The sequence below is a fragment of the Eurosta solidaginis genome, chromosome 4 (genome assembly GCF_040869045.1).
Source record: "Eurosta solidaginis isolate ZX-2024a chromosome 4, ASM4086904v1, whole genome shotgun sequence".
NCBI classification, from domain to species: Eukaryota; Metazoa; Arthropoda; class Insecta; order Diptera; family Tephritidae; genus Eurosta; species Eurosta solidaginis.
In genome coordinates, this window is record NC_090322.1 from 52,058,041 (window position 1) to 52,084,454 (window position 26,414).

General features: G+C 38.1%; 1 protein-coding gene across 9 annotated transcripts in view; it reads right to left on the reverse strand.

Annotated features, from left to right (window-relative positions):
* The window catches only part of Abca3 (ATP binding cassette subfamily A member 3), an 84,511-nt gene that overhangs the window by 11,922 nt on the left and 46,175 nt on the right, over window positions 1-26,414 (reverse strand). For 6 of the 9 annotated variants that reach the window (XM_067781584.1, XM_067781581.1, XM_067781583.1 and 3 more), the window contains 13 exons: window positions 24,156-24,215; window positions 23,400-23,991; window positions 20,478-20,621; window positions 18,663-20,277; window positions 15,338-15,872; window positions 14,883-15,229; window positions 14,691-14,816; window positions 12,690-12,914; window positions 12,457-12,607; window positions 12,217-12,393; window positions 5,790-6,449; window positions 5,607-5,720; window positions 2,733-2,921 (listed from right to left, as the gene is read on the reverse strand). In XM_067781584.1, the coding sequence (XP_067637685.1) occupies window positions 2,733-2,921; window positions 5,607-5,720; window positions 5,790-6,449; window positions 12,217-12,393; window positions 12,457-12,607; window positions 12,690-12,914; window positions 14,691-14,816; window positions 14,883-15,229; window positions 15,338-15,872; window positions 18,663-20,277; window positions 20,478-20,621; window positions 23,400-23,991; window positions 24,156-24,215 (4,935 nt within the window). Of the gene's footprint in view, window positions 1-2,499; window positions 2,669-2,732; window positions 2,922-5,606; window positions 5,721-5,789; window positions 6,450-12,216; window positions 12,394-12,456; window positions 12,608-12,689; window positions 12,915-14,690; window positions 14,817-14,882; window positions 15,230-15,337; window positions 15,873-18,662; window positions 20,278-20,477; window positions 20,622-23,399; window positions 23,992-24,155; window positions 24,216-24,310; window positions 24,593-26,414 lie in introns of those variants that run through there. The other 3 variants (XM_067781590.1, XM_067781589.1, XM_067781588.1) reach the window with 3 other exon arrangements.

Sequence of the window (26,414 nt, forward strand, 5' to 3'; positions counted from 1 at the left end):
TAGTATATTGGTATAAGTTATGTGTATACGTATTATATTGGTTAGATATAATAGGTTTACAAACATTCGTATATTAATAAAAAAATTTTGCTATGTACATAATTCAAATTATCTATCAATTTGCACATAGGGACATTTTGAAAAAACAAGGTGCTCAAAATTATTTAGTTCCAATTTATGTATGTATTAATTTAAGTAATTTTCGAACTTTTAGTAAATGACACAAGGTCGAAATAGGATTACATATTTCCAAAACAAATTGACAAGCGACGACGAAGAATCGTTCCAAAACATCAACTAGTCGTGAGCTTGTGAACATTTTTGTTTGTGTTTCAATTTTAAAAAGTAGTAAGTTTTAGCAATTTCTTGTCATATTCCGTGAAAAAGAACCTACATTCACATGCATTGTGAATTCATACAAGTGAAAAATCTTTCAATTCCTTCATTCCCATACCTAGCCGTCAAATAATAGCTGACAGGGACAACGGCTGTCACGAATAGCCAGAGAATGGAAGAAAGGTTTGTTTTTTGATCCCGGTTAATAAATTGAAGTCCAGTGAATCGCCCATTTCTGTTTCAAACCAACTTTTATTTTAAATGTGTCTACAAAAAAAATCAGACTACATACTAATATCTATATATATAAAAAGAAGTGTACATTTTGATTGTCACTCCATAACTCGAGAACGGATAGAAAGATTTCCATGAAATGTTTAGGAAAGATACAGGAAGGAGAGATGATGGTGAGTTGATTTTGAAATCCCAAATTGGTTTAGCCATTCTTGAGTTATGATTTTTTTTAGAAAAAATTCAAAATTTGAAAAAAAAAAAATAAAAAGAAGTGTACATTTTGATTATCACGCCATAACTCGAGAACGGATAGAAAGATTGCCATGCCATTTTTAAGAAAGATACAGGAAGGAGAGATGATGGTTAGTTGATTTTGAAATCCCAAATCGGTTTAGCCATTTGGTATATAAATTTGCCTATATTAGTATTTACGATCCTTGTTTCCGATAAGTAGACCAGAGACGGAGTAAGACTGGGATTACGACTAGGACTGGGACTGAGACTCGGAGTGGGACTGGGACTGGGGCTGGAACAAAAGAGATATACTGAGAGATAGATAGAATGAGACGAAGATGGAGATAGATGAAGCGAAAAAGACGGAGGGAGGAGTGAATAATAGGCCAAATTTAGGGCAGAACAACGTCTGCCGGCTCTGGTAGTTCATTTATAAAATCTAGTTAACAGAGAAAATATAGCCAGCAGCAAGTTAAACAAACATTTTAATATATTTAAATAATGTAATATACTAATGTAATATACTATATAATAATATTGAGCTAATGATTTAAGTAATCGAACAGACGATCCAGAACAGATGATCCAGGCTGCTTACTATTGTGAAGGTTTTTTTTTTCGAAAATTAGCCACTTGTATGAATTCACAATTTAATTTTGCCTTTTCATCTTCTCTTAACTTCTTGACAGAAAACAAGGAAAACAAAGTGTCATTGAGATCACTTCTGGAGTTTCTCGATATAAGTCCGATTATATTCTTGCTAAACTTCAATAAAGTTTTCAAAAATTCTGATGTACGCTGATGACGTAAAAATGTTTATATCTTACACATCGAATGTAATATATGCTTTTTTCACTTAGATCATTTTATTCGGCATCCTACACAACTAAACATTTTAAGAAATGAGCACGTGAACGACTTTGTTAATCTGAAGGCTACTATGGACAGCAAACTAAGGTCCAGTTTTTCAGTGCGAGTTTAAACTCCAGTCAAAGTTGAGTAGTTTAACCCTGCCACTTTGACCGCTTAAGCTGGGATGAGCAGCAAAATTTTATGTTATCGTACAAAGTGGCAAGGTTGAACTCCATCCAACTTTAATTAGAGTTAAAACTCGCATTGAAAAACGGGGCCTTAGTGTCAACCTTCATATTAATGCAACTGTCAATAAAGTAGGAAGTATTATAGCATTTGTTAAGCGATGGTGAAAAGAGTTTAGCGAGCCTTTTCTAATTGAAGGTATTTTGATACCATTAGTTAGACCGATACTAAAATACGGTTCAATGATTTGGAGCCCAAATTACCAGGTTGATATAGCTCAAATTGAATTAGTCCAGAACCAATTATTGCTTTTAGCGTTAAGCGATTGTCTTGGTATCACTAATCAAATCATAATCTGTCCCAATATACTAATCGTATGAAACTTATTAATGTTCCCACCCGTGCTAGTCATAGCGAAATGCTTGGAAACAGTTTCTCCTCAGCGAAGTGAACTTAACCGTTCCTACCCAGCCATCAAGATTTTATAAACCTCTTTTTCTGAAAGAATCTCGAACTATTTTTGAATTAAATGAGCCTTTCCGACGTTTGTGTCAGAATTATAACCCACACTACACAACATTTGATGTTAAGTACTTGATGTTCATTACTAAGAAAATGGTTCTTTCTCTAGATATTCTAAATTCCATTCTACTCAAATGTTCTTCAATGTTTTTATTATTATTATCACTAGATAATTCGTATTTTTTACTTTGTGCTTAACATTAAAATTAAAAAAAAAAAAATTCAGGTATGTTTTTCGTCATTCATCTTTTAGCCAATCCTATATAGCAAAATATCCCTAATTATGGGCATGGATTAAGTTTCACTACATTAACAAGCAAATAAATAAATTAAGTATTAACTACAAAATTATTCAAAGTTTAGCTCACTTAAGCGGGCGTGGATCTTCACGTTGATACTTCGCAAACTCCAGGAATATTTCCTCTAATGTTGTTTGGCTTATTGAATAATCTTCAATATTGAGACTATTACGATAATTTTCCATTAAACCAAATATGATAGACCATTTAATACTCGAAAGTGGAATGTAGAACGTGATAATACCCTGGTACTCCTCTCTGAAATAGAAGAAATAATATGAATATGAGATTTTACTCTTTTATTTGACTGCAATGAGGTAAGTCTTTGATCAAAAGATTGTAGCTGCAACAGGCAGGCAGGCTTCCATTGCCATAAGGGCCGCGTATGCACCAAGCGATCAAAGGTGTTTGCTGGAATGATATCATTGACCTGAGAACCTGAAGAATCGTCTCTTTCCTATTCCGTGGAGTTCAATAAAACATTATAGCCTTGATGTGCGAATAATATTTATGACAAATGCTGAAATCAAGGAACACAGGCAAAATAATACCAGAACAATTCACCGTTTTAAGATAAGTGAGGGGCTACTGAGCTCGTTTATAGCTTTATAGCTGCTCACATGCACGTGGCAAATCGTATTACAAATGAATGTATCCCGACACATGTTAAGAAGCCGCGGATCTGACAGCCTAAAAGCCCCGTCACATAAGCATATAGATGCGATTTACGCAATCTTATGCATTATGCGTAAATTGCGCGTATTTTTATGGAGAACGGTAGATTGAGCGACACTGGCGCCGTCTGACATGGAAAAGTAGGCAACTCCCAAAGTTCATTGCAAGCAAAGCTCAAGAAGAAGAATTTGACATTTGCTTTGGCTAAGGGGCACGCTTAGCAAGTGAAATTATTTTTCCCACTCGTTGGTAACTTTTCTAACATTTTTCGCAATTAAAAAGTGCAATATAACAAATGAATACGGCACAAAATATGTTGGCAAGTATTTTTGTTATGTAGGGAGATTTTTTATGACAGTACTTGTTGTTGTTGTTGTAGCGATAAGGACACTCCCCGAAGGCCTTGGGGAGTGTTATCGATTTTGATGGTCCTTCGCCGAATGCAGATCCGGTACGTTCCGGTACCAAGCCCGACCATCTCGCGAACGATTTGTTATGGCCACATGCGACCTTCTAGGCCATACCGCCCTCCTACCCCCTAGATCCATGAGGAATTTGCAGCCTAACCTTCTTAGTCCGTTCAAGTTTTCAAAATTGAAACGAGACCCGATTAAAATTATTTAAGTTTTTTAAATTTAAGCCAGCAACATTTAAGTCTGTTTCGTATTTTAAAACTGAAGTCAGAACAGTTTAAAGCTGTTCCTGTTTCGATTTTTTTTTTTTTAATGAAACCGTTTAGTTTTTCTTTTTAAACTAAAGGCAAAAGCATATAAAATTGTTTAAGTCCGATATTTTTTTATTTTTCCAAGGTTAGGTTTCAGCCCATTTAAACATTTAAATTTTTTAAAACTATAACCAGAACGCTGGTAACCTGTTTTGTTATTTCCTTTGATGTCTTTCAGCAAATTTCTATACAAAATTGGAGAATCTTGCAATCACTTTTGAGCTTTTCCCGCAGTGCTAGAGTCTTGAAACATTAGCATGAGATGAAAATTTAGCATGAGGGAAAAACTTTACTAGGTAGTCCAGATATCGTGAAAATTCTAAAAAAAAACGTACGAACTTGGGCGTTTTTTTCGAGTTTTAATGCACGCAGAGATCTGAAACTTTGAACATAGGTTCGGGCTCTATCAGGTTGAAATATTTTAGGATAAATAGTTTTCTAGATAGGACAGGAGCCTAGTTATTTATAAATATTTAGAAGATCTTTTTCCAACATGTGGAAACTTTCGACCGCTATTTGAATAACTTTCCGTAGAGCTAGATTCTTGAAACCAAGATATACTTCAAAACTTGATGACAATGTAACATGATGGAAAAAATGTTCGCTAGGTGGTCCAGGGATCGTGAAAAATCAAAAAAGTGTCTGAACTTGGAAACATTGATTTCTAGTTTTAAGGAGTTCTCCTATAAACCTATAACCCTGGGTGTTAACAGAAGTTTGTTTAAGGACCAAACTTAAAAACCCTAGAAAAAACCAAAAACACTGGGTCTTGGTTTTTGATAGGGTTTTTCAGTTTGGTCGTTAAACAAACTTCTGGTAACACTACGGACTCATTCAGTCTATGTGAGGTTCATCCAAAGATACAAATTGCAACGAGAACCCTCCTAAATAGTGAAAAAATAGGCATGGTGTTGTTGTTGTTGTAGCGATAAGGTTCTCCCGAGGGCTTTGGGGAGTGTTATCGTGTGATGGCCCTTTGCCGGATACATACAGATCCGGTACGCTCCGGTAACACAGCACCATTAAGGTGCTAGCCCTACTGTCTCGGTAACGATTTATATGGCCACATTAAACCTTCATGCCATCCCTTCCTCCCCACCCCAAGTTCCATAAGGAGCTTGGGGTCGCCAGAGCCCCGTCTGTGAAACGGGATTCGCCGCTCGAAGGTGGGGTTGACAATTGGATTGGAGAAGCTATATATTGCGCTACACAACCCCTTGAATACCAAAAAAAAAAACAACATAGGCCTCGTGCGTCTGTACAGTACTGGGGGGCTAATCTGTAAGACTGGCCGCAACATTGATTTGTTTCTCCTGCTCCAATGTTTCGGGCATTGCGAAATAACTTGTAGCGGAATTTCTGAAATCCGTTCTTCTCGCCCAATATCGTTTCCTTATTGGCAGCGACTTTCGCTTGGAAGACTACACATTGATCGGCTAAATTGAGCTTATAGGCGAATTCTTTTGAATCGATTTGTTTGGAATCCCATTTTTTACAAATTTTTTTTGTTTTACCTAAAGCACTGTGCACACTTATGAACTTACTGTAGAATTGCCTGTGGGAACTTTTGATCAACAAACTCCTTCACAGCGTTGATATCGTGCTTCATTTTCATATTTGCAGCTGTTAGCTCCATACGGACACTTCTTATTGACGGGCTAAATAATCAACATAGAGTTAAACATAATTAGGTAAATCGAACAAATGCGAGCTTTGCATAAACCCACCTTCTAGCCGATTCTCTTCTCATATCTGCCGCACGTCGCACTTTAATCTTCAAAATCAAACCCTTCGAAAATTTGTTTTTCAAATGTTGCGTAGAGCCAATGCACTTAAATTCACCATTCACCATAATGGCCAAACGAGTACATAAAGCCTCACATTCTTCCATACTATGTGATGTCAGCACCATGGATTTGCCAGAATCACGTATGCGACAAACCATATTCCATAGTTGACGTCTTGCGGCAGGATCCATGCCTGTGGTCGGTTCATCTAGATATATCACGCTTGGACTGCCGATAACAGCGATTGCTGTACTTAATTTACGTTTGTTACCACCACTATAAGTCATTGTAGGCTTATCTAAATATTTTGTGAATCCAAAAGATTTTGCCAAATCTTCGATGATACGATTAATTCTTTGACGTCGTACTCCACGCAAAAGGCAAAATATGCGTAACGTCTCGCGTCCTGTGAGATCATCGAGTAAGGCATCGAATTGCGGACAATAGCCGATATCTTGATATATTTGGTTCATTTCTGACTCAAGTGACATGCCCTTAATGTAGGCGGAACCATAAGTGATACGTTCATCTCCGGTCATCATTTTGAAAGTTGTCGTTTTACCAGCACCGTTAACGCCGAGTAAACCAAAACACTCGTTTCTTAAATAAATAAAACGATAATATATTGCTGATTTTTGATAGCCTTGTAAGTACTTATTATTGTAAAAAATTTTTTTTTTTTTTTTTAATGAGCTGATAGGCCTTAGTTAAATAAAACGCAATATTTAAAGTTGTGTTTTAGTTTTACTTCGTCGATATTTCGATTTCAGTCTGAAATCATCTTCAGGACTGTCAGGAAAACGATAATAATTATAACATACTATGTATATTAGACTGGATCGATTGATTTAGATTTGGGGTCAGGAAAAAAAGTTCCACTACGCATACCTAAAAAAAATAATTTTCGAGCTTGCGAAATTTCACTTTTTTGACTTATTTCGACTTTGATTTTTTAGGTTTTTTTCATGGTTCTGAAGCAAACTTTTATCGGCGGAGTTGACATCAAGGCGCGTTATTTCTTTACTAGGAAGCTGGTAGTTTTTTGTGCGTGAAATTCGACAATTTTATAAAAAACAAAAAACGAACTTACCAGCTACTGACTAACGAATTAACGAAAAGTACTTGGATAACGCGGCGTACTTGGATTGGCGGCCACCGTGGTGTGATGGTAGCGTGCTCCGCCTATCACACCGTATGCCCTGGGTTCAACTCCCGGGCAAAGCAACATCAAAATTTTAGAAATAAGATTTTTCAATTAGAAGAAAATTTTTCTAAGCGGGGTCGCCCCTCGGCAGTGTCTGGCAAGCGCTCCGATTGTATTTCTGCCATGAAAAGCTCTCAGTGAAAACTCATCTGCCTTGCAGATGCCGTTCGGAGTCGGCATAAAACATGTAGGTCCCGTCCGGCCAATTTGTAGGGAAAAATCAAGAGGAGCACGACGCAAATTGGAAGAGAAGCTCGGCCTTAGATCTCTTCGGAGGTTATCGCGCCTTACATTTATTTATTTACTTGGATAACGCTTAGATTTTTAATTTTTTATGTATATCATATAGGGATATGCATACCTGGGTATCTAATATAGGGTTAAGCGCCAACGCGGAGAAGAAGAATTTGGTCTCGTTTACTAGGGGGTATAAGGTCTCGAATTGGTCTAGGCCTTAGCTGGAAAGTATGATGGAGAAACCGTATACCAAATATTTAGGAATAATTCTAGACAGTAAGTTGTCGTGGATGGTCAACGTGGACGAGAAAGTGAAGAGGGCCTCGAAGGCACTTTATGCATGTAAAAGAATGCTAGGGTGTACGCAGGTTCCATCGTTCTCTCACACTCTCATTGGATATTTACAACGATTGTAAAGTCCATCCTGTACTATGGATTGTTTGGTAAACGGTCACTCAAAAAATAACGTGACCTCAAAAAATTCGAGGGGATATGTAGGATATTAGTGCTTTACATAACGGGAGCCCTAAAAACAACCCGACGGCTGCACTGTATGCCACGATAGAGGTGGAAGTTTGGCCTAAGGGCGCTCAGATGGCAGACGAGGCGATGTGCGTATGTACCGATGGTTCCAAAGTAATGGAAGGAGTAAGGTCTGCGGTATACTGCGCAGATTCAAAAATGAACAAGTCCTACAAGCTGCCAGATCACTGCAGTGTATTTCATGTGGAAGTAATCGCGTGACTAAAGCAGTAGAAATACTGCAAGAAAATAGCTTAAACGGCAGCCGAGTCAATTTTTACACTGACAGCCAAGCAACATATAAGTGAGAAATATGTTTTCATATTGGGTTCCTGGGCTTATGGGAATAGATGGAAGTGAAAAAGTGGATGAGCTAGCTAAATAGGGCGCATCGCTCGAAACTTGTAACATAGACATTCCAATCAGAATGAGCGAGATAAAAAAAGGCGAAAGCTGCACATGATCGAACAAACAGGGGCATGGAACCAATTGCCGGGCTGCAAAGTGTCGAAATGTGCAGGTCTAACAACCTTAGATTAACAAAGTTACTCTTATCATTGTAAAGTGAGGACTGTAGGCTCAAGATTGGTATCCTGACTGGACACTGCCTTATGGCATCATGTGGTTTTAAATTAGACCTTGTCAGTGACAGCAGATGTAGGAAGTGCAGGCTAGAGGAGGAAAAAATCGAGCACGTCTTGTGCTCTCTCCAGCCATAAGAAGTGGCACAGCTAACATATCTAGAAGCAGCAAGTATTATAGGTCCTTGAAAGCTTCTAGTATTTGCCAAGAGGACGGAGTTATTTGATAACATAGGTCTTGGCTTCTGATAGGGATTTTCGGTTTCGTCGTAAAGCAGCATAGATGTTGCTGTCATACAGAAACGAGAAAAAGAAATCCACGCTGGGAACAGCAATGGCCAGCATTAGTGCAGAACTGGTTCAAGCGAACACAACCCGACCAAATTATTAACTGGACACGGTTATGGGTAAAGTTGAAAATTGAGGTTGTAAATATGGACTGAACTCTCTATAATATGGAAACATAGACGACGCACGTGACGACCACTGTCGTGTGATGGTAGCGTGCTCCGCCTACCACAGTGAAGGTTCTGGGTTCAAGTCACGGGCGAAACAACATCAAAAAGTTTTACGAGCGGGTTCGCCCTGCGGCAGTGGTTTGGCAAACATTCCGAGCATATTTCTGTCATGAAAAGCTTCACGGTAAAAATTCAATTGTTGGCTCCGTCCCGCCAATTTGTAGGGAAAATTAAAAAGCAGCACGACGCAAGCTGGAGGAGAAGCTCAACCTAAATCTCCGCAAATGTAAATATCGCTAAGTATTTGCTTATTTTTTATTATTAGACAACGCACGCTAAATATTCTTCACATGCGATCGCTTCGCGCAAAAATGAAGCAGGGTGGAAGAGGAACCTGGCGACATCCCCGGACAGTGCCATTCAAAAGTGCCAGATAGTAGGCACATATTCATGATCAAAAGGAAAAAATTAGCTATTGCATTAACGGAGAGTAGCCCTAGCGACCACTTAGCTCACTCATGTACCCAAAGCCGTGCTAAACTCGCGTTGATAATTGTTCCGGCGATGAGAAGTTGGATTGTAGCAAGGAGCCTTTAAACAGAACAAGTAATTCGGGTGGAACCGAACATTACATACTCAGCTGAGAGCTTTGGAGACAAAATAAGAGAAAATCACCATGTAGGAAAATGAACCTAGGGTAACCCTGGAATGTGTTTGTATGACATGGGTATCAAATGGAAGGTATTAAAGAGTATTTTAATAGGGAGTGGGCCATAGTTCTATAGGCGGACGCCTTTTCGAGATATCGCCATAAAGGTGGACCAGGGGTGACTCTAGAATGTGCTTGTACGATATGGGTATCAAATGGAAGGTATTAAAGAGTATTTTAAAAGGGAGTGGGCCATAAATCTATAGGTGGACGCCATTTCGGGATATCGCCATAAAGGTGGACCAGGGGTGACTCTAGAATGCGTTTGTACAATATGGATATCAAATGAGAGGTGTTAATGAGTATTTTAAAAGGGAGTGGGCCTTAGTTCTATAGGTGGACGCCTTTTCGAGATATTGCCATAAAGGTGGACCAGGGGTGACTCTAGAATGTGTTTGTACGATATGGGTATCAAAGGTGTTAATAAGTATTTTAAAAGGGAATGGGCCTTAGTTCTTTAGGTGGACGCCTTTTCGAGATATCGCGATAAAGGTGGACCAGGGGTGACTCTATTTATTTATTTATTTATTTATTACAGCTTATAAGCCTAGATTAATAACTCCATATCACATATTACATATTATATGAGATCACTTCTATCTGTCTTATTGCAGTTGTACGACAATATGACATTAATTTCTTTTTAAATACATTCAGCTCTTCACAGTTTCTTATATCTATAGGAAGTTCATTAAATTTTTTTAATCCTTTGTAAAATAAGTTGAGCTGTCCGCTTTCGTGGAAAAGAGCGGAAGCCTAAAATTATTCTCTTTTCTAGTATTAATATTGTGAATATCTTTTTGGTATGCAATATTATTGCTCAAACACTCCGGTAAATTCCCTTTTTTAATATTAAAAACAAATAGAATGTGTTTGTACGATATGGGTATCAAATGAAAGGTGTTAATGAGTATTTTAAAAGGGAGTGGGCCTTAGTTCTTTAGGTGGACGCCTTTTCGAGATATCGCCATAAAGGTGGACCAGGGGTGACTCTATAATGTGTTTGTACGATATGGGTATCAAATTAAAGGTATTAATGAGGGATTTAAAGGGGAGTGGCCTTAGTTGTATATTTGAAGGCGTTTTCAAGATCTCGACCAAAGTGTGGACCAGGGTGACCCAGAACATCATCTGTCGGGTACCGCTAATTTATTTATATATGTAATACCACGAACAGTATTCCTGCCAAGATTCCAAGGGCTTCTGATTTCGCCCTACAGAACTTTTTCATTTTCTTCTACTCAATATGGTAGGTGTCCCACCCACTTTACAAATTTTTTTCTAAAGTTATATTTTGCGTCAATAAACTAATCCAATTACCATGTTTCATCCCTTTTTTCATATTTGGTATAGAATTTTGGCATTTTTTTTATTTTTCGTAATTTTCGATATCGAAAAAGTGGGCGTGGTCATAGTCAGATTTCGGCCATTTTTTATACCAAGATAAAGTGAGTTCAGATAAGTACGTGAACTAAGTTTAGTAAAGATATATCGATTTTTGCTAGAGTTATCGTGTTAACGGCCGAACGGAAGAACCGACGGTCGACTGTGTATAAAAACTGGGCGTGGCTTCAACCTATTTCGCCCATTTTCACAGAAAACAGTTATCGTCATAGAATCTATGCCCCTACTAAATTTCACAAGGATTGGTAAATTTTTATTCGACTTATGTCATTAAAAGTATTCTAGAGAAATTAAATAAAAAAGGGCGGAGCCACACCCATTGGAAATTTTCGTTTATTTTTGTATTTTTGTATACCATATCTTTACTGGAGTTGATTTTTGACATAATTTACTTATATACTGTAAAGATATTAAACTTTTTGTTAAAATTTGACTTTTAAATTTTTTTTGTTTTTAAATTGGCCGTTTTCGTCATCCGATTTTGCTAATTTTTATTTAGCGCACATACAGGAATAGGAGTAACGTTCCTGCCAAATTTCATCTTGATATCTTCAACGACTGCCAAATTACAGGTTGCAAAACTTTTTAATTACCCGGTGCCACGCCCATTGTCCAAAATGTTACTAATTTTCTATTCTGCGTCATAAGGTCAACCCACCTACCAAGTTTCACCGCTTTATCCGTCTTTGGTAATGAATTATCGCATTTTTTATGTTTTTCAAAAGTTTCGATATCGAAAAAGTGGGCGTTGGTTATAGTCCGATTTTGTTCATTTTAAATAACGATCTGAGATGACTGCCCAGGAACCTACATACCAAATTTCATCGATATTTTAAAATTTACTCAAGTTATCGTGTTAACGGACAGACGGACGGACGGACGGACATGGCCAAATAAATTTCTTTTTTCGACCAGATCATTTTGATATATAGAAGTCTATATCTATCTCGATTAGGATTACCGTTATGCGAACAAAATTAATATACTCTGTGAGCTCTGCTCAACTGAGTATAAAAAGTGTGTCCTGCACTCCCTGCTATAAAGCATCTAATACGGAGGCTTAAAAATCCTTGTGAAATCATAAAGCATTTCCGCCTTGCCGAAAAAAAATCTTTTTGTATTAAACTTTGGACCTCAAATATCCAAAGGCAAAATCAAGACTTTCCGAACAGATTATCTAGAGGTGAATGAAGGTATTTTATCCTTACAGAAAAGTTATTATAATTTCCCATTGTGAGTTAGATATACATACTCTTTCACACACAGCGACACATGGTTGACTGCCAAGAATCTACCATAATACTTTGTGATTCCATTTAAAACTAAATTCTGATTGGCCAATTGATCTGCACTCATTTTCAATATGCGATTTTTTTCATTATCAACATCGTCATCGAAATAACCATCCTCGGGGGGCGGAGGGGGTTTGCTGAAATTTAAAAAATATTAAACAATTTCCTGTCATTTTCTTTAATGCTGAGTTTTCATTTACAGTGCATTTTTTCGAATCAAGAAAATAAGCTCATCAACTATGCCATACTCGCGCGATATTAGTATAAGGAAGAATACCAACGCTGTTCCGCCCAAATATAAAAGTTCTAACAAAATACCGGGTTCCTCGTACGCAAAATAGGGTACCGTAGCTGTAAAAAAATATTTGTCAACATTTGGTTCATTCTTTTTAATTTAACTTCAGAATGCTTTTACACATTCACTACAACTTACTGCAACACTGTGGTATGAGAGCGCAACGTAAGCCATCGGGCAAAACTTGAAGCACTTCGCTATTGCAGGTATTTCGTGTTTTCCAGTTAGTATATAACTTATTCCAGCCCATGGCAAGCGAAAAGTGTGGAAACATTCTAAAGAACCATTGCAAGGTAACGGCAGTGTCCTTGGTATCGAAAGCCTCAAAGGACATGATTACAATAACCACGAAGAGTGCAACACCTGAAAATAGAAAGAAAAAAAAAAATTTTTTTGTGAAAAATGGCTATACAAAATAGGCGATAAACAGTGGTAACTAATGTAAAAGGGACTACGAAGCTTAGAATATACCCGCGGCAGGTATGAGGCTACTAAACTATCAAATTGATTAAATGGGTTGTGTTGCGCAACCCTTTCAAGGGGTTGCCCGCGCAATTTAAAAGTTCTCCCATCCAATTGTCAACCTCACCTACCCGTGGCGAATCCTGTTTCTTAAGCAGCCCCGGCTCTGGCGACCCCAAGCTTCTCATGGAACTAAGGGGTGTGGGGCGGGATGGTCTAGAAGGTTCTTATACCGTAATGATGTTTGCTACCGGGACGTACCGGATGTATATCCCGCAAAGGACCATCAACATCGATAACTATCCCCAAAACCTGCGAGGGTGTTTATCGCTACAGCGACAATAACGAAAATATCGCTAAATCGACTGGGATTATAAAAGCAATCGAAAAAGAAAACAGGAAAGTGTTGAATTGTTATGCAATGGAAGTGCTGTGGATTTTATCTCAAAAGCTGGCTACGAAAATTATCACAAAATATGGCGTGCAAGGAGATGAATTTTTGCTGAGAAGCTTTTCATGGCAAAACATCACTCAGAGTGGTTGCCAAACTATTGACTTGTTTTTAAAGATTTTGATGTTGCTTCCAGTGGGCTTTGAACCCAGGATTTTCGCTGTGGTAGGCGTAACATGCTAACATCGCACCACAGCGGCCGCGAAGAAAAATATCAGAAAAGTTCACAAGGATACCAAAAAAGTCCGAAATAATTTTGAAAATAGCCGCGAAATGTACAAAAACTCATAAACAACGGCAACAAAGTATTTCGGAAAAGATCGCAAAATGGTGCGGAATTATTCCGCACCGGTTTCGAAGCATTAATAGCCGCGGTACAATGAAATTTTTCAGGTCCGTTCAACGCAATCTTATGTGTGATGAGTGGATTGCACGTATTTTTATGGAGAACGGCAGATTGAGCGACACTAGCGCCATCTGTATACAAAAGTTAGCAATGTTCAACTTTTGCTACATATAAAGCATAAGAAGAATTCGACCATTGCTTTGGCTATGAGTGCTTTCACACTTTACAATTGAAATTATTTTTCCCACTCTTAGGAGACAACATACGTTAGCATTTTTCTTTTATAGTGAGAATGCTTATAACAGTGCTTCGCAAAATTTTGTATGTGAATGAAAAAGTCCAAATAAGTTTCATGTGATAAGTCGGAATTGCTGTTTAGATTTACAAACGCAACATCTTGCGTGATGGTGGCGATATTACTGTCATGCATAAGATTGCGTTGAACGCATCTAAATGAAAAAGTTCATTGTGACGCGGCCATAAAAAGCGCATATGACCTTTCATTAACCACAGATATACATGTATGTACATATATAGCAAAATCCGATATGAGATACAGAAACAGGACATAAATAAGCAACTACTCGAGAAGATTGTTCGCGAAAAGTTTGGATCCTGCGAGAAATAGACGAACGGCCAACTGAGAGTACAAAAGCAGTGCAAGCTAAGGAAAAGTCAATCAGTAAGATTTTAACACGCTTTAAGTGAAAAAAGCGAAAACATTCAATTGTGAAAATTTACTACCATAGTAGTGCTGTTAATACAGACCATTTGCGTTTACTTATTCGACAGTTCCAGGGATCCAATGAAAACAGAAGGGCATAATTATCGAGAACTTCTTAGGACTCGCCACAATGTGAAAGAATTTAGCTTCACTTACCCGTAAATATATTTATAATAGATATACGAGCAAACCCAGTTGCTGGCTCTTTGAAGAAGAACGAAATCAAGTAGGTGAAAGGCAGAACAGCAAACCCGAACATCACCAATAGGAAAAAATAACGTACTGAAAGAAGAAAAAATGTAGGCTGTAAAAAATATTAAGATATGGGATATTTCACTTTAAACTTACACAAATCACCAAAAAGCGCAAAACCTTCCTCTTGAAAGCAAACCAAGGTTATGATTATAATTAACGCGCTTACAAGGTAAGTAATCAAATCACACAGCAACTGAGAAAACCAGAATGTCCATACACGCACACCGCCAACAAATTGCAACAATTTTGAACGTGTTTCGCGCTCCTTTATAAGGAAAAGTATATAAAAAGCACTAACGAAACACATGCAAAAACCAACATTGGTAGCCAATTGAGTGCCGACATTTGTGCCAGCATTCAATTGAGCTAATTTCGTTTCTAAAGAATATGGTAATGGATAATTAGTAACGCTTATAGATGATTCGGGACCAACTACAACTCTGAAAGAAAGAACAATTTTTTGTTAAAATTAGTAAAGAGAATAGAGGTATTTGCATACTAATGCAAGTTTTCGCTGTAACGCGAATACCCCAATTGCATTTACTTACTTTGCCATAGCATTATGCACCAAATTCACAGTCAACGGCGCTGTATGCAAAGGTTGATTATTCAACCAAGCTGTGATTTTCTCTGCACTCACTGTAGCTGCTGCCATATAACGGGAGTTAATACGCACTTGTTCAGTTTTACCCAAATCTAAAATATACTCAGTAAAATTGCGTTCGCCTGTAGTTTGTAATGGATGATTAGCGCCATAGGAACTAGCAAAACTTTTATACTCAGCAGCAATGCGTGCCTCGGTCGAACCCGGTACAACATCACTAGCAGTTTCGAGAACCGTATACGTTTTGGGATATTGGGTTAAACTGATTTTCATAGCTGGAAGTGGACGGAACGTACTTGCATTGCGTGAGATCAAAATAGTAACGACCACAAAAAATATGGGCAACAAATTTTGTATGAAAAGTAAAAGTTTTTTGCGTAGCGCATAGAGAAATTTTTTCAAAAACATAGCCTGCCATTGATTGCAATAAAGATCGGTGCCACGTAGTAAGAGGGCATTTTCGGCGAACTTGTTATCGGCTGAAAGAAAGTTTAAAGAAAATTATAATAGGTATTTAATTATAAAAAATATGGTTATTCAAGGTGCACTTCGGAACCAACTTATCGCTTATATGAACTGACTATCATAATTTGCTACGAAAGAGCAGAAGTCGTCCACACAATTAAGAACCGATTAGATATGATGATAGCAATTATACAATTTTAACGATATACATTTTAAGTAAGCAAAATGACACTTATGGCGTGATTCCTGACCTCTTGATAGGGGTTTTTAGTTTGGTAGTCTTTTTGTGGCACTACGAATACATTCAGTCTGTGTGAAATCCCATGCAACGGCCAATTTAACATAACTTAACGTAACCTTAGACTGGGTTGGAAAAAGTAGAAAAACTCGGTCCCTAAAATTTAAAGGTTATGTTGATACAGCTGTCGCCTTGTCCGCCCTAATGTCACGTTGTTTAATTTTCTCAAATTATTAAAAATTTGAATTAAAAAATTGTTTCAAAAAAATGTTTACATTAAAATCAACCAAACCCAATATAAACGCTTAACCTAATATAAACGCAAATGTCAAAAATGTCTCAGCTACATACAACTTGTATGAGACCAACCGAAATTGAATTTGCTGCGTGAAAACCTAACTCGATTTCCAATTTTTGTTCTGCGTGACATTTCGATTTGACGTTTAGCATAGATTACATTGATACGAATCTTTTGTTTACGCTCTCATATTTTCGCTCTCACGAGGGATTTATCTTCTAGTTGTTGCTGGCAACAATCACAGATAAATCCCTCGCGCCAGCTGAAGCGGGTGCCAGAACAAAAAATGTCCCAGCCAAAACGAAAAACGTGCCAAAAATTTTGGTAAACTTTAGTTTGACCTACAACTGTAGAACAGCGTTCAAAAATTATGGGAAAAGTGATAAAAATACTTGTTTTTGTGTAAATATTATTAGTTCGAAGGCGAAGGGTAAATATTATTTCCCATTCAAATGTCATCACAAAAACAAGTTCTGTAAATATGAAGTCCCAATGCAACCAGTCCATTTTGATCACAGAACCTGGAACGTCAGACATGTAGGATAGGCCCTACCATTGAATGATGTTAACTATTATATCATAGGTCGGATTTACTGAAATTCCAAAAGAATATATGGTTTTCACTGTGAGTTAAATGCGTTACAATATTTGACCAATTACTTTAATCAAAATGTAAATTTTACTTAGATTTGTTTATATTTGACTCCAACTAGTAGTATTATTGTAAAATGAGTTTAGAGAAATGAATATTTTACGACTATCATTTTTTTAAATTATTGAAACTATAATCGCCGAAATGTATGTCAAAAATCCCCATTTTCAGATCTATTCATTTTTGTTTGGAGTGGCATCATTGATAAATGTTATAAAAAATGTGCATTTTGACAGCGCTCTCTCGAAACAAAGAGTTGCAAATCCATTCATCTATGACGTTTAGTGCCAGCTGACGCTTATTTTTTAAACAGATATGACAGCTCAGTTACGCACGCACGTATGCTTATTTCGGTTAGCGCAAAACACGCCGGCTGTTAGCGTGCGCTAAACGCAGTGCGGTTTTATTAGGTTGGCTTCTTAGGGGGCTTAAAATATCCCCGCGGCAGGTATGCCTGTCGTAAGAGGCGACTAAAATACCAAATTGATGCAAGCGGTTGTGTAGCGCAACCCTTTCAGATTGCCAGCGCAATATATAGATTTTCCAGGACGAGGCTCTGCCGACCTCATGGATATGGAACGTGTGAGGGCGGGATGGCCTTGGAGGTTTCATGTGGTTATACTAAAACGTTCCCGAGATGGTCGGGCTAGTACTTTAACCGTGCTTGTTACCGGAACGTGCCGGATTTGCATTCGATAAAGGACCATCAATATCGATAATACTCCCAAGGCCTTCAGGGGAGTGTCCTTATCGCTACAGCAGCAACAACGACCGAATTACGTTTTACGATCCGTGATCAAAACTTATTTTTTAAACCACAATAGCTCTGAAATTGTGCATCGGATTAATGACATATGTGAACTAGCGGTAAATACGACTCGTTAGATCCATAACTTACTATGACTTGTAGAAATACTTTGACAGTTGCATAGTTATCGTTTAAGTGAAAGGGTTTTCAGAAACTGATCGTAAAACATTATACGGGCCCGTTCTTAAAATAAGGCGCCAATAACAAAGTGTAGCTTTGGCACAAACTAGCATGCAAAGTATGACTGTGCAAAGAATGCAATCGGGAGAATTTGCACAGTACCAAAGGCATGAATGTGTTTGTCAATAGTTCAAATATCACAGAAGTTCGGTTTCGACTCCCACGAGAAAAAGCTTTGCGGAGATTTACAACGTATAATCGAAACGGTTGTTTCCGTCTTATCCATCCTGATTAAAAATAAAAAAACTAAGTTAAAAAATTTTGTTTCTACAATAAAAGCAATGAGGGTAATCAATCCTTAATAAAATATTATAAAACGAATTATGCTCTTCAAAAAGGTTTTTCTAGCCATTTTAAAAAAACCTGAGCGTTTTCGATACACTACTCTAGCACTGAGCGGTGTTCCATATTCGATTTTGAAACAAGTTATTTCAAATTGGGCTGACGGCAGAGTGACTGCTATAAGCAATGCTAGGCGTGAAGCGATTTGTTTTCATATAGTTTAAAGCTTGAAACTTTGCTGGCACTCTAAAAAATTTTACAAATTTCCATAGGAACCAACCCTTCTCGCTTTCACTCTGCCGTCAGCTAAGTATTAATATGTACAAAATAGCTGAAGTAAACTTACAACTCATCGATTCAATATCCTCGTCATTGTAACCACTGCTACCGTTCATGATAGCCATTTGTTCTTTCTTTGTGCCATTTCCGGAATTCTCCGCACCAACTTTCATGAATACCTCTTCCATCGAGGTTATAGCAACACCATATCCTTCCAGTCGCAAATCCTTTGAATTCGTTTCCAATTCCCTAAACATTTGTTCAAATTTCGTTGAGTAACTATCTGGTAGCTGATACGATAACTCGGCACCAATGTCAGCCTCAGGTCTTATACCGGGTATATATTTATTCAGCAACGATGTGACCGCATCTGTGCTACATCCATCACTCTTCACACAAATCAAACGATATCCGGAACCATATTTCTTTTTCAAAAAGAATGATGTACCATGACATTTTAGCTCACCATCGCACATAATGGCAATACGATCGCCCAACACATCGGCTTCATCCATAAAATGTGTTGTCAAGAGTAGAGTGCGTCCAATCTTTTCTGATTGCAGCAAGTCCCATAACTGACGTCTTGCCGATGGATCCATGCCAGAGCTTGGCTCATCGCAAAGCACCACTTTAGTGCCACCGCAAAGTGCACAACACACCGAAAGTTTACGTTTCATGCCACCAGACAAATTTGCAGATGCGACATTCGCTTTATCCTCTAACTCAATCATTTTGAGATACTTATCTACCTCTGCCTGAATCTCAGCACCTTTCAATCCCTTCAAACGGCTAAAGAAGACTATGTGATTCGCAACGCTCATATCATCGAATAGCACATTATGTTGTGGACAAATACCAAGCGACTGGCGTGCGCCCTCAATATTTGTGCGTATGTCGCTACCGTTAAGTATTGCTGTACCAGCAGTTGGTGGAAACATTCCCGTTAGCATAGAAATTGTTGTGGTTTTGCCAGCACCGTTATGTCCTAGCAGGACCGTTATCTCATCCTCATACAGATTCACCGACAAACCTTTAACAGCATATTTTTCACCGAAACGTTTTTTCAAATTTTTCACTTGTAGTCCAACATGTTTGCCCACCGGCTCTGCCTCGAAAGCATCAGGCACTTTACGTTCAATAGTACCAATTGACATATCTTCAACGCTAGCATAATCTTTCTGACTGCACCAAAAACTTGGCGTAAATGGGAAATTCCACTTTTTCGGTACACCAAAATCGCCAGGCATAATTTGTTCCACATACAAACAGATAATCATATAAAGGACTGACGAAGCCAACATCATTAACATAACCGCACCCACAGTTAGGTTGGCATCCACTGAAACTGTTTTAAACAAATTGCTCCATTGCAGGCCTTCACCGCTGCCTTCAAAGCCGAGTATTTCTTTAAAACCAAAACCCATGGCTGTATTCGAGAGCAAACACCAACTCAATTTCGAACGTAGTGACATTGTTTCATAGGTTTTCTGAGTAAATGATATCGGCAAATAGGTTATGAACCAAACAAGCCCAGTAACGGCAGCTGCAGTGCTAGCGCTCGAGAAGAATGTTGCCATCATAAAGCAAAAACAAACACTAGCTATTGTGTAAACGAGCAAAAATACAAAAAGCACAGACCAATTACTAAATGTAAGTACAGCGACGCCTTCAGCCCAGTAGATCTTTAGAAAATAGAAACAAAAATGGGTTAACAATGAATGACTAATCATTGAAATAATCGCTCCTGTCATAACTGTCGACGTTGGACCTAAGTCGAAATTTTTCGTAACGCCGGCAGTCGGCAAAAGCGACCGTATACCGAGGTCTGCACTTTTTTGGGTCGACAAAATATGATAGGCGCACATAGATCTGTTAACATTACCTTAAGCAGTAATATAATCAGCGCAGAAGAAATTCCCAACATTATGAATGATTTGACAAACCAAGCTGTCCAGTGTAGCCAATTGTCCAGACCCATGATTTTCATTACTTCCTTGAGTTGTTTCTCCTTCTCCACGGTAATGTTCTGCATTATATATAAATATTATTAACAATTTTTGTTGTTATATCGGCCTACTGATTTGTAAAATCGCAGATCTTGAGCTCGATGCAAACCCGCGATCTTATAAATATTATTAAAACATTAGTTTTGTAATGAAATTAACGCCTTAAAAACCAATGAAACTTAAAAATATGAAGCCCTAAAATTCTAGATGACGAAATGGGTCAAAATTGTCAGCTCATATGTAGATTGCAATTTCAAACCCGTTGAATGGATCCAAGATCTGTTGAACATCGTGTCTGGGGTATCGATAACCTCAAAGAGGTAGTTTTTTCTCGGCGCGTTTTTTCGGCTGCATCGCGCGCTCAATCTGCTCAAGAGCTGACAACTCGTGGCCAGCGGAACTCCGAATCACTTTGTTCGGGCCAAGAAATCCGCGTTACATTTGCCCTGAATATTGCTTAATGCCGGGGTCTAGATGATACTTGTCGCACGATTGGCCGTAACTGCCGCTGGGCTCTAAATTCTTTAACCATGGCATCACTGGATACCATCTCAATATCATCCTCTTGGAAGATACTTCTTTCAATTCTATATATCTCTGAATCAATTCAGAAGTTGACTCACTGTGGGTAATCTTCCCCAGAAGCTGGTAAAGCAGAGTTGTCCACAGTCCATATTATCCACCGGACTTGTATTCTGAATTTCGGCTATCGTGGTGTGGTGAAAGCATGTTTGACCACACCGAAAGTCGTGGGTTCAAATCTCGCGACAACCAACATAAAAAAGCTCTAGAAAGAAGTTGTTTCACTTTAAAAAAAAGTTTCTCTAAGCGGGTTCGCCTCTGAGAAGTGTGTATTTCTGCCATGAAAACCTTCGCAGCAAAAATTCATCTCTCTTGCAGATGCCGTTCGAAGTCGGCATAAAGCATGTTGGTCCCGTCCAGCCAATTTGTAGGAAAAATTAAATAGTAGCACGACTCAAATCGGAAGAGTAGCTCGGCTTCGGAGGAATATCACGTCCTATATTTATTAATTAATTTCTTTATTTTTGTTATCTGCATGGAATTCAATACCTAGAAGGGTGTTGTATTGAGAGAGCCTATGATTCCAACAAGCGCAGTCCGTGGCACAGGCGCCAGCTTTTTAATCACCCATAGAAGAGAATCAGCTTGACTACAAACACCTAAATCCAGAGTTCTATACTCGCCTAGTGGCACCAGATATTGCCGACGACCTCCTTGCAGCAGTACAATGCATCCGAGGATTTCTTATCTCTGTCCTCTACATTAAATTTCCGCAATGTCTATTCGGCACACGGTTAGAAGTTTGAGTCTAAATCTAAAACTTTTTTTGTACTACATACGAATGGCAACACGAACGGCAAATCAAATTTCTCCTTTTTTTAACTTTAAACTTTCCCTAAAACCGAAATACAAATAAAAAGTTCAGTTAAAATAAGACAACAAGCTGAGCAGAGCTCGCAGAGTATATTAATTTTGTTCGTATAACGGTACCCCGTAAAGGTATAAATTAATAGACTTATATATATCAAAATGATCTGCGAAAAAAGAAATTCATTTAGCCATGTCCGATGAAATTTGGTAGGTGGGTTGACGTTATGACGCAGAATGGAAAATTAGTAAAATTTTGGACAATGGGGGTGGCACCGCCCATTTTTCAAAGAAGGTAATTTAAAAGTTTTGCAAGCTGTAATTTGGCAGCTGAGTATGTAATGTTCGGTTACACCCGAACTTAGCCTTCCTTACTTGTTTTTGTATTTTGTTTTTACTGATAAGTTGTTTTTTTTAGGTTTTGGCTATTCCTCCGAAAATTTCGGACGCCAATTGAGTGGTTTCTTATTTAGGTCCGAAAAGTTTGAAAAATTGGTCGATAAATGGTTTCAATTTTAAGCTGAAGTTATAAAACGTATCTGACTTTCAAGACCACGGATTATGTTGTACTGAGAGCACCTCTAACGCCAAAATACATCGTTCGTTGTACAGACACACCAGCCTTTTAACAGTACTATCCAAAACTTGTGCCTTTCGACAGACAAACCTCCCTAGAGCAGTATCAGATTGGCTACTAACTCGTAAAGCCAATCAATGTACTACTCTTTGCGAGAAGTTCCAGCTACTGCCGACGACCTCCGCACATCGCTAATTCTGCGTCCCATATGAGGCTTAGAGCAAAGAGTCAGCGCATATGCGCGTTGGCAACCACGCTACTGTTGGCAGCCATAATTTCGAAATAGTAAAAGACTTCGTTTATTTGGGAACTGCACGAGCTACATATATGCAGACATCAATATATTCCAGAGAATTAAAACGCAGCGGCTGCGCTGGCTAGGCCATGTTATGCGAATGAAAAATTACGCTCCGGCCAAGAAAGTGTTTCTATCGGAACCCGCCTATGGAAGCAGAGGTAGAGGGCGTTGAAAAACGATTTAAACTCCCTTGATGTGACCAATTGGCGCCGGTTGGCAGAGAGAAGAGCGACTGGCGCGCCTTGTTGGACGGCCATAACCGTTTAAACGGTTAAGCGCCAATTAAGAAGAAAGAAGAATATGAGGCTTCCATGACAACTGCTTTTTCATTTTAGTACACAACCCAGAGGTATTGGGCAGCACATTTCTGGACTTTGGTCGCACCTCACTGAGCTGCGACAGTTTTATATCGATGTGCGAAAAGTCTCCCTTCCTGTATGCACATATCAATGAAATGCTGCTTCTTTTTAGAAGAGACGACAAAATACAACTTTATACATAAACAAAAGGTAAACATTAATGTATAATACTCACCTTTGTAATGGTAGTACAGGGATAAATAAAACTTAGCACCACAATTAAAGATAATATGGTTTCCAATGCTTCTATCAATGGATCACTAATATACTCTGGATAAGGAAACCGTTGCATATCGACGTAAGGCAAGCTTTCCTTATTACCAGCCAACTTCAAATATGCCATTGACACCGCTTGTTGTACAGGTAAGAAACCTTCTCTTAAATATCCCACCGGTAAACCGCCATCATCCTCTTCAGCATTGCGCGGACCCGGCATATCGATAAGTGGAAACAATTTTGAAGTAAGCCATGACCAACCCAAAGATCTTGTTGACGTACGAAGTTCGCTAGGAAAACGTAACGTAAATGCAAATTTACGTGGATAATCGGTGATGCTAGCCCATGAATCGTCAAATTGTATGCCGGCCACAAAGTTGTCGGTGGTAAATGCACGTTCCAATGCAGAAGCATTCGGAAAACTTTCAAAACCCTGAAGATTTAAACTTTCGGTAGCTTCGGTTACAATGGCTTCCAGAAATGAGTTGGGCGGTGAATATGCTAGTTGGTTGAGAGGCTTGAGGGCTCGAGCTTTAGTACTTAGTGCTTCACTGTCAGCAACGTCCATCAAAAGAGAAAATGGCACATGAAAGAGGCAAACAAAATGAATGGAGGCAAAGGTAAATGTAAAGGTATAGGTAGAAGTATAGGTAGGTGTAGAGGAAGGGGAAAGGGAAGAGGTAAAGGTTGAGTTAGAAATTTTGTTACCATTTACCTGTCTCCTTTGTATATACCGATCAGCGCTTTCATTCGTCTTGCTTCAGCTAACTTAACTCTATAAAAATTAATTAAAAAATATACAAACTTTAATAAAAAGGTTTTTCTTGCATTGCTTGTAAATATTTTCAACTTGCTTAGAAAAAAAATTACATTTTAAAACAAAAATAAATCAAGCGAGCGGAATTCTTTAACTTAAATTGTCATTCTGGTCTTGCCTTTTCGCGTGAGCGATCGTGCAATGTCATCCTCGGCTAAACGTAAATTTTCGGGCTATTTTGCGTTGAGTGGCAAATTAAAATAGGCCTCAAGGTTGCCTTCGGTGCTTCCCTTGGGCTTATAGGCAGAGTTGGGAGATCTAGTGCTTTACTGGCCTGGAGTCCTCCCAACAGGAATCAGTGAATATATAATTGCATATTAAAATTTAAAACCTGGTGTGGTGCCATAAAAAAAACCAACTCGCATTATATGTATATAACGGATCATCGTAACGGGACATGAAAAAACAGGCGACAATGAAAAAACATGGCGACAATGAAACAACATGGCGACAAGCCACATTGATACAACACATTTACATAAAAGAAAATTCTCGAAATAAGATTTAAATACTGGCGTGGTGCCATTTTAAAAAAACCAAATTAATTTTATATATATAACGGAACACAACGGAATGCTGCTGTACATGGTTCTGGGCTCTATGGTATTAACATTGTAAAAGCAGCTGCCAGCGCAAATTGACGAAAGCACAGAATTTGAGGGATAACCTGGTGTTTTATAAGCTTAATGCTATAACCATTAAATTGTAAAATCCAAAAAAAACCTTAAATTGTTGTTGTCTTCAAATTAAAATCGTTTTGTAGGCGACATGGCTCAATTATATGGTTGGCTCATCTCATCAGCTGATTTTATTTTTGTCATTGCATGGTCGATGGGATTGTCAAAAGGAAATGACAAATGCAAGATGAAACCAACACATTGAAAACATTTTCTTACTACGCACAAAAACTGCTAAGTTTTATGTTTTTATTCCATTCCATTCGCCTAATACCAATAAACAGATTTTGACAATTGAAACCGACATAATTTGTTGCTTTACAGATGAGCCAACCATACAATTGAACCTGGTAGGCGAGTAGAAAAAATTTACAAGCGATGCCAAGGCGAATTGAATACCACGTGGAATTATCCCATCAGCTGAATGCTTCTTCTTGATTATTTTCCATATCTTGTGCTACAATATGTCAGTAAATCAATGAAAATTTTCTTTTGACTTGACATTCTTCTGCGCGGCGAGTTGGTTGAATTCACTTTGCCACCACCTGGTATGAATTCGGCTTGATATTTTCATAGTGTACCTATACAAGTGTGTTCACTAAGCGATAAACGTCAAAACTACAAACAGCCTCGCTCACCTGATGGAAATCTCAGGTCTAGAGTCGCATTTTTGGTCTCAACGACAACATTTTTGACTACCAATCGTATCGACTTTTTCAATTTTTCAATCATTCGGCGCATTCGGTAATGGTATCCATTTTGAATTCGCTGTCATTCCGAATCCAGCGAGTGCCTGTCAGAATGCTTGACAGATAAGTCAACACACTTGTACACTATGGATATTTTCCAAGCACATCTTGGCATAGCAATATGTCAATTAATCGAAATCAATATTGGGTTAAATCTGCTTTGCCAGCACCTTGTATATATTCGCCTTGAGCAATAGAAATGTAGCTAGCTTGATTTACAAAGGCCATAATCAACAAATTTAAAATTTTACTCTAGAAGCTAACAACATTTTTTTCACATTCACTACGTACAGAAATGGCTTTTTAAAAATGGCATAACTCATTAAGTTTGGGTTCTAACACCTAAAACTTTTTACTGGGGATGTATTTTAATATACTAACGATATTTAGTTAAGATGCCCTACAATTTATGTGCTTTATATCGACGACTATGTGGAATCATCACCCTATCTCGACTACCAGTTTAAGAACGCTCTATATTAGGACTTGTTTGAAAAAACCCTATCTGAGAACTTTTTTCAAAAAGTGCCTATCTCGGAATTTCTTTGAAGAACGTCGTACCACAACTTAAAATGTAATAATTTTTAATACGTTATTTAATTTTTAGCTTGACTCTGTGTATCGTTGTTTACGAATTTTGTAATTGAAATTTAAGTAATTTCCCGAATAGCTACAAGCTTGAAGCTTTGAATATAGTTTAGAACCAGATGACAATGTAATAAAAAGAAAAA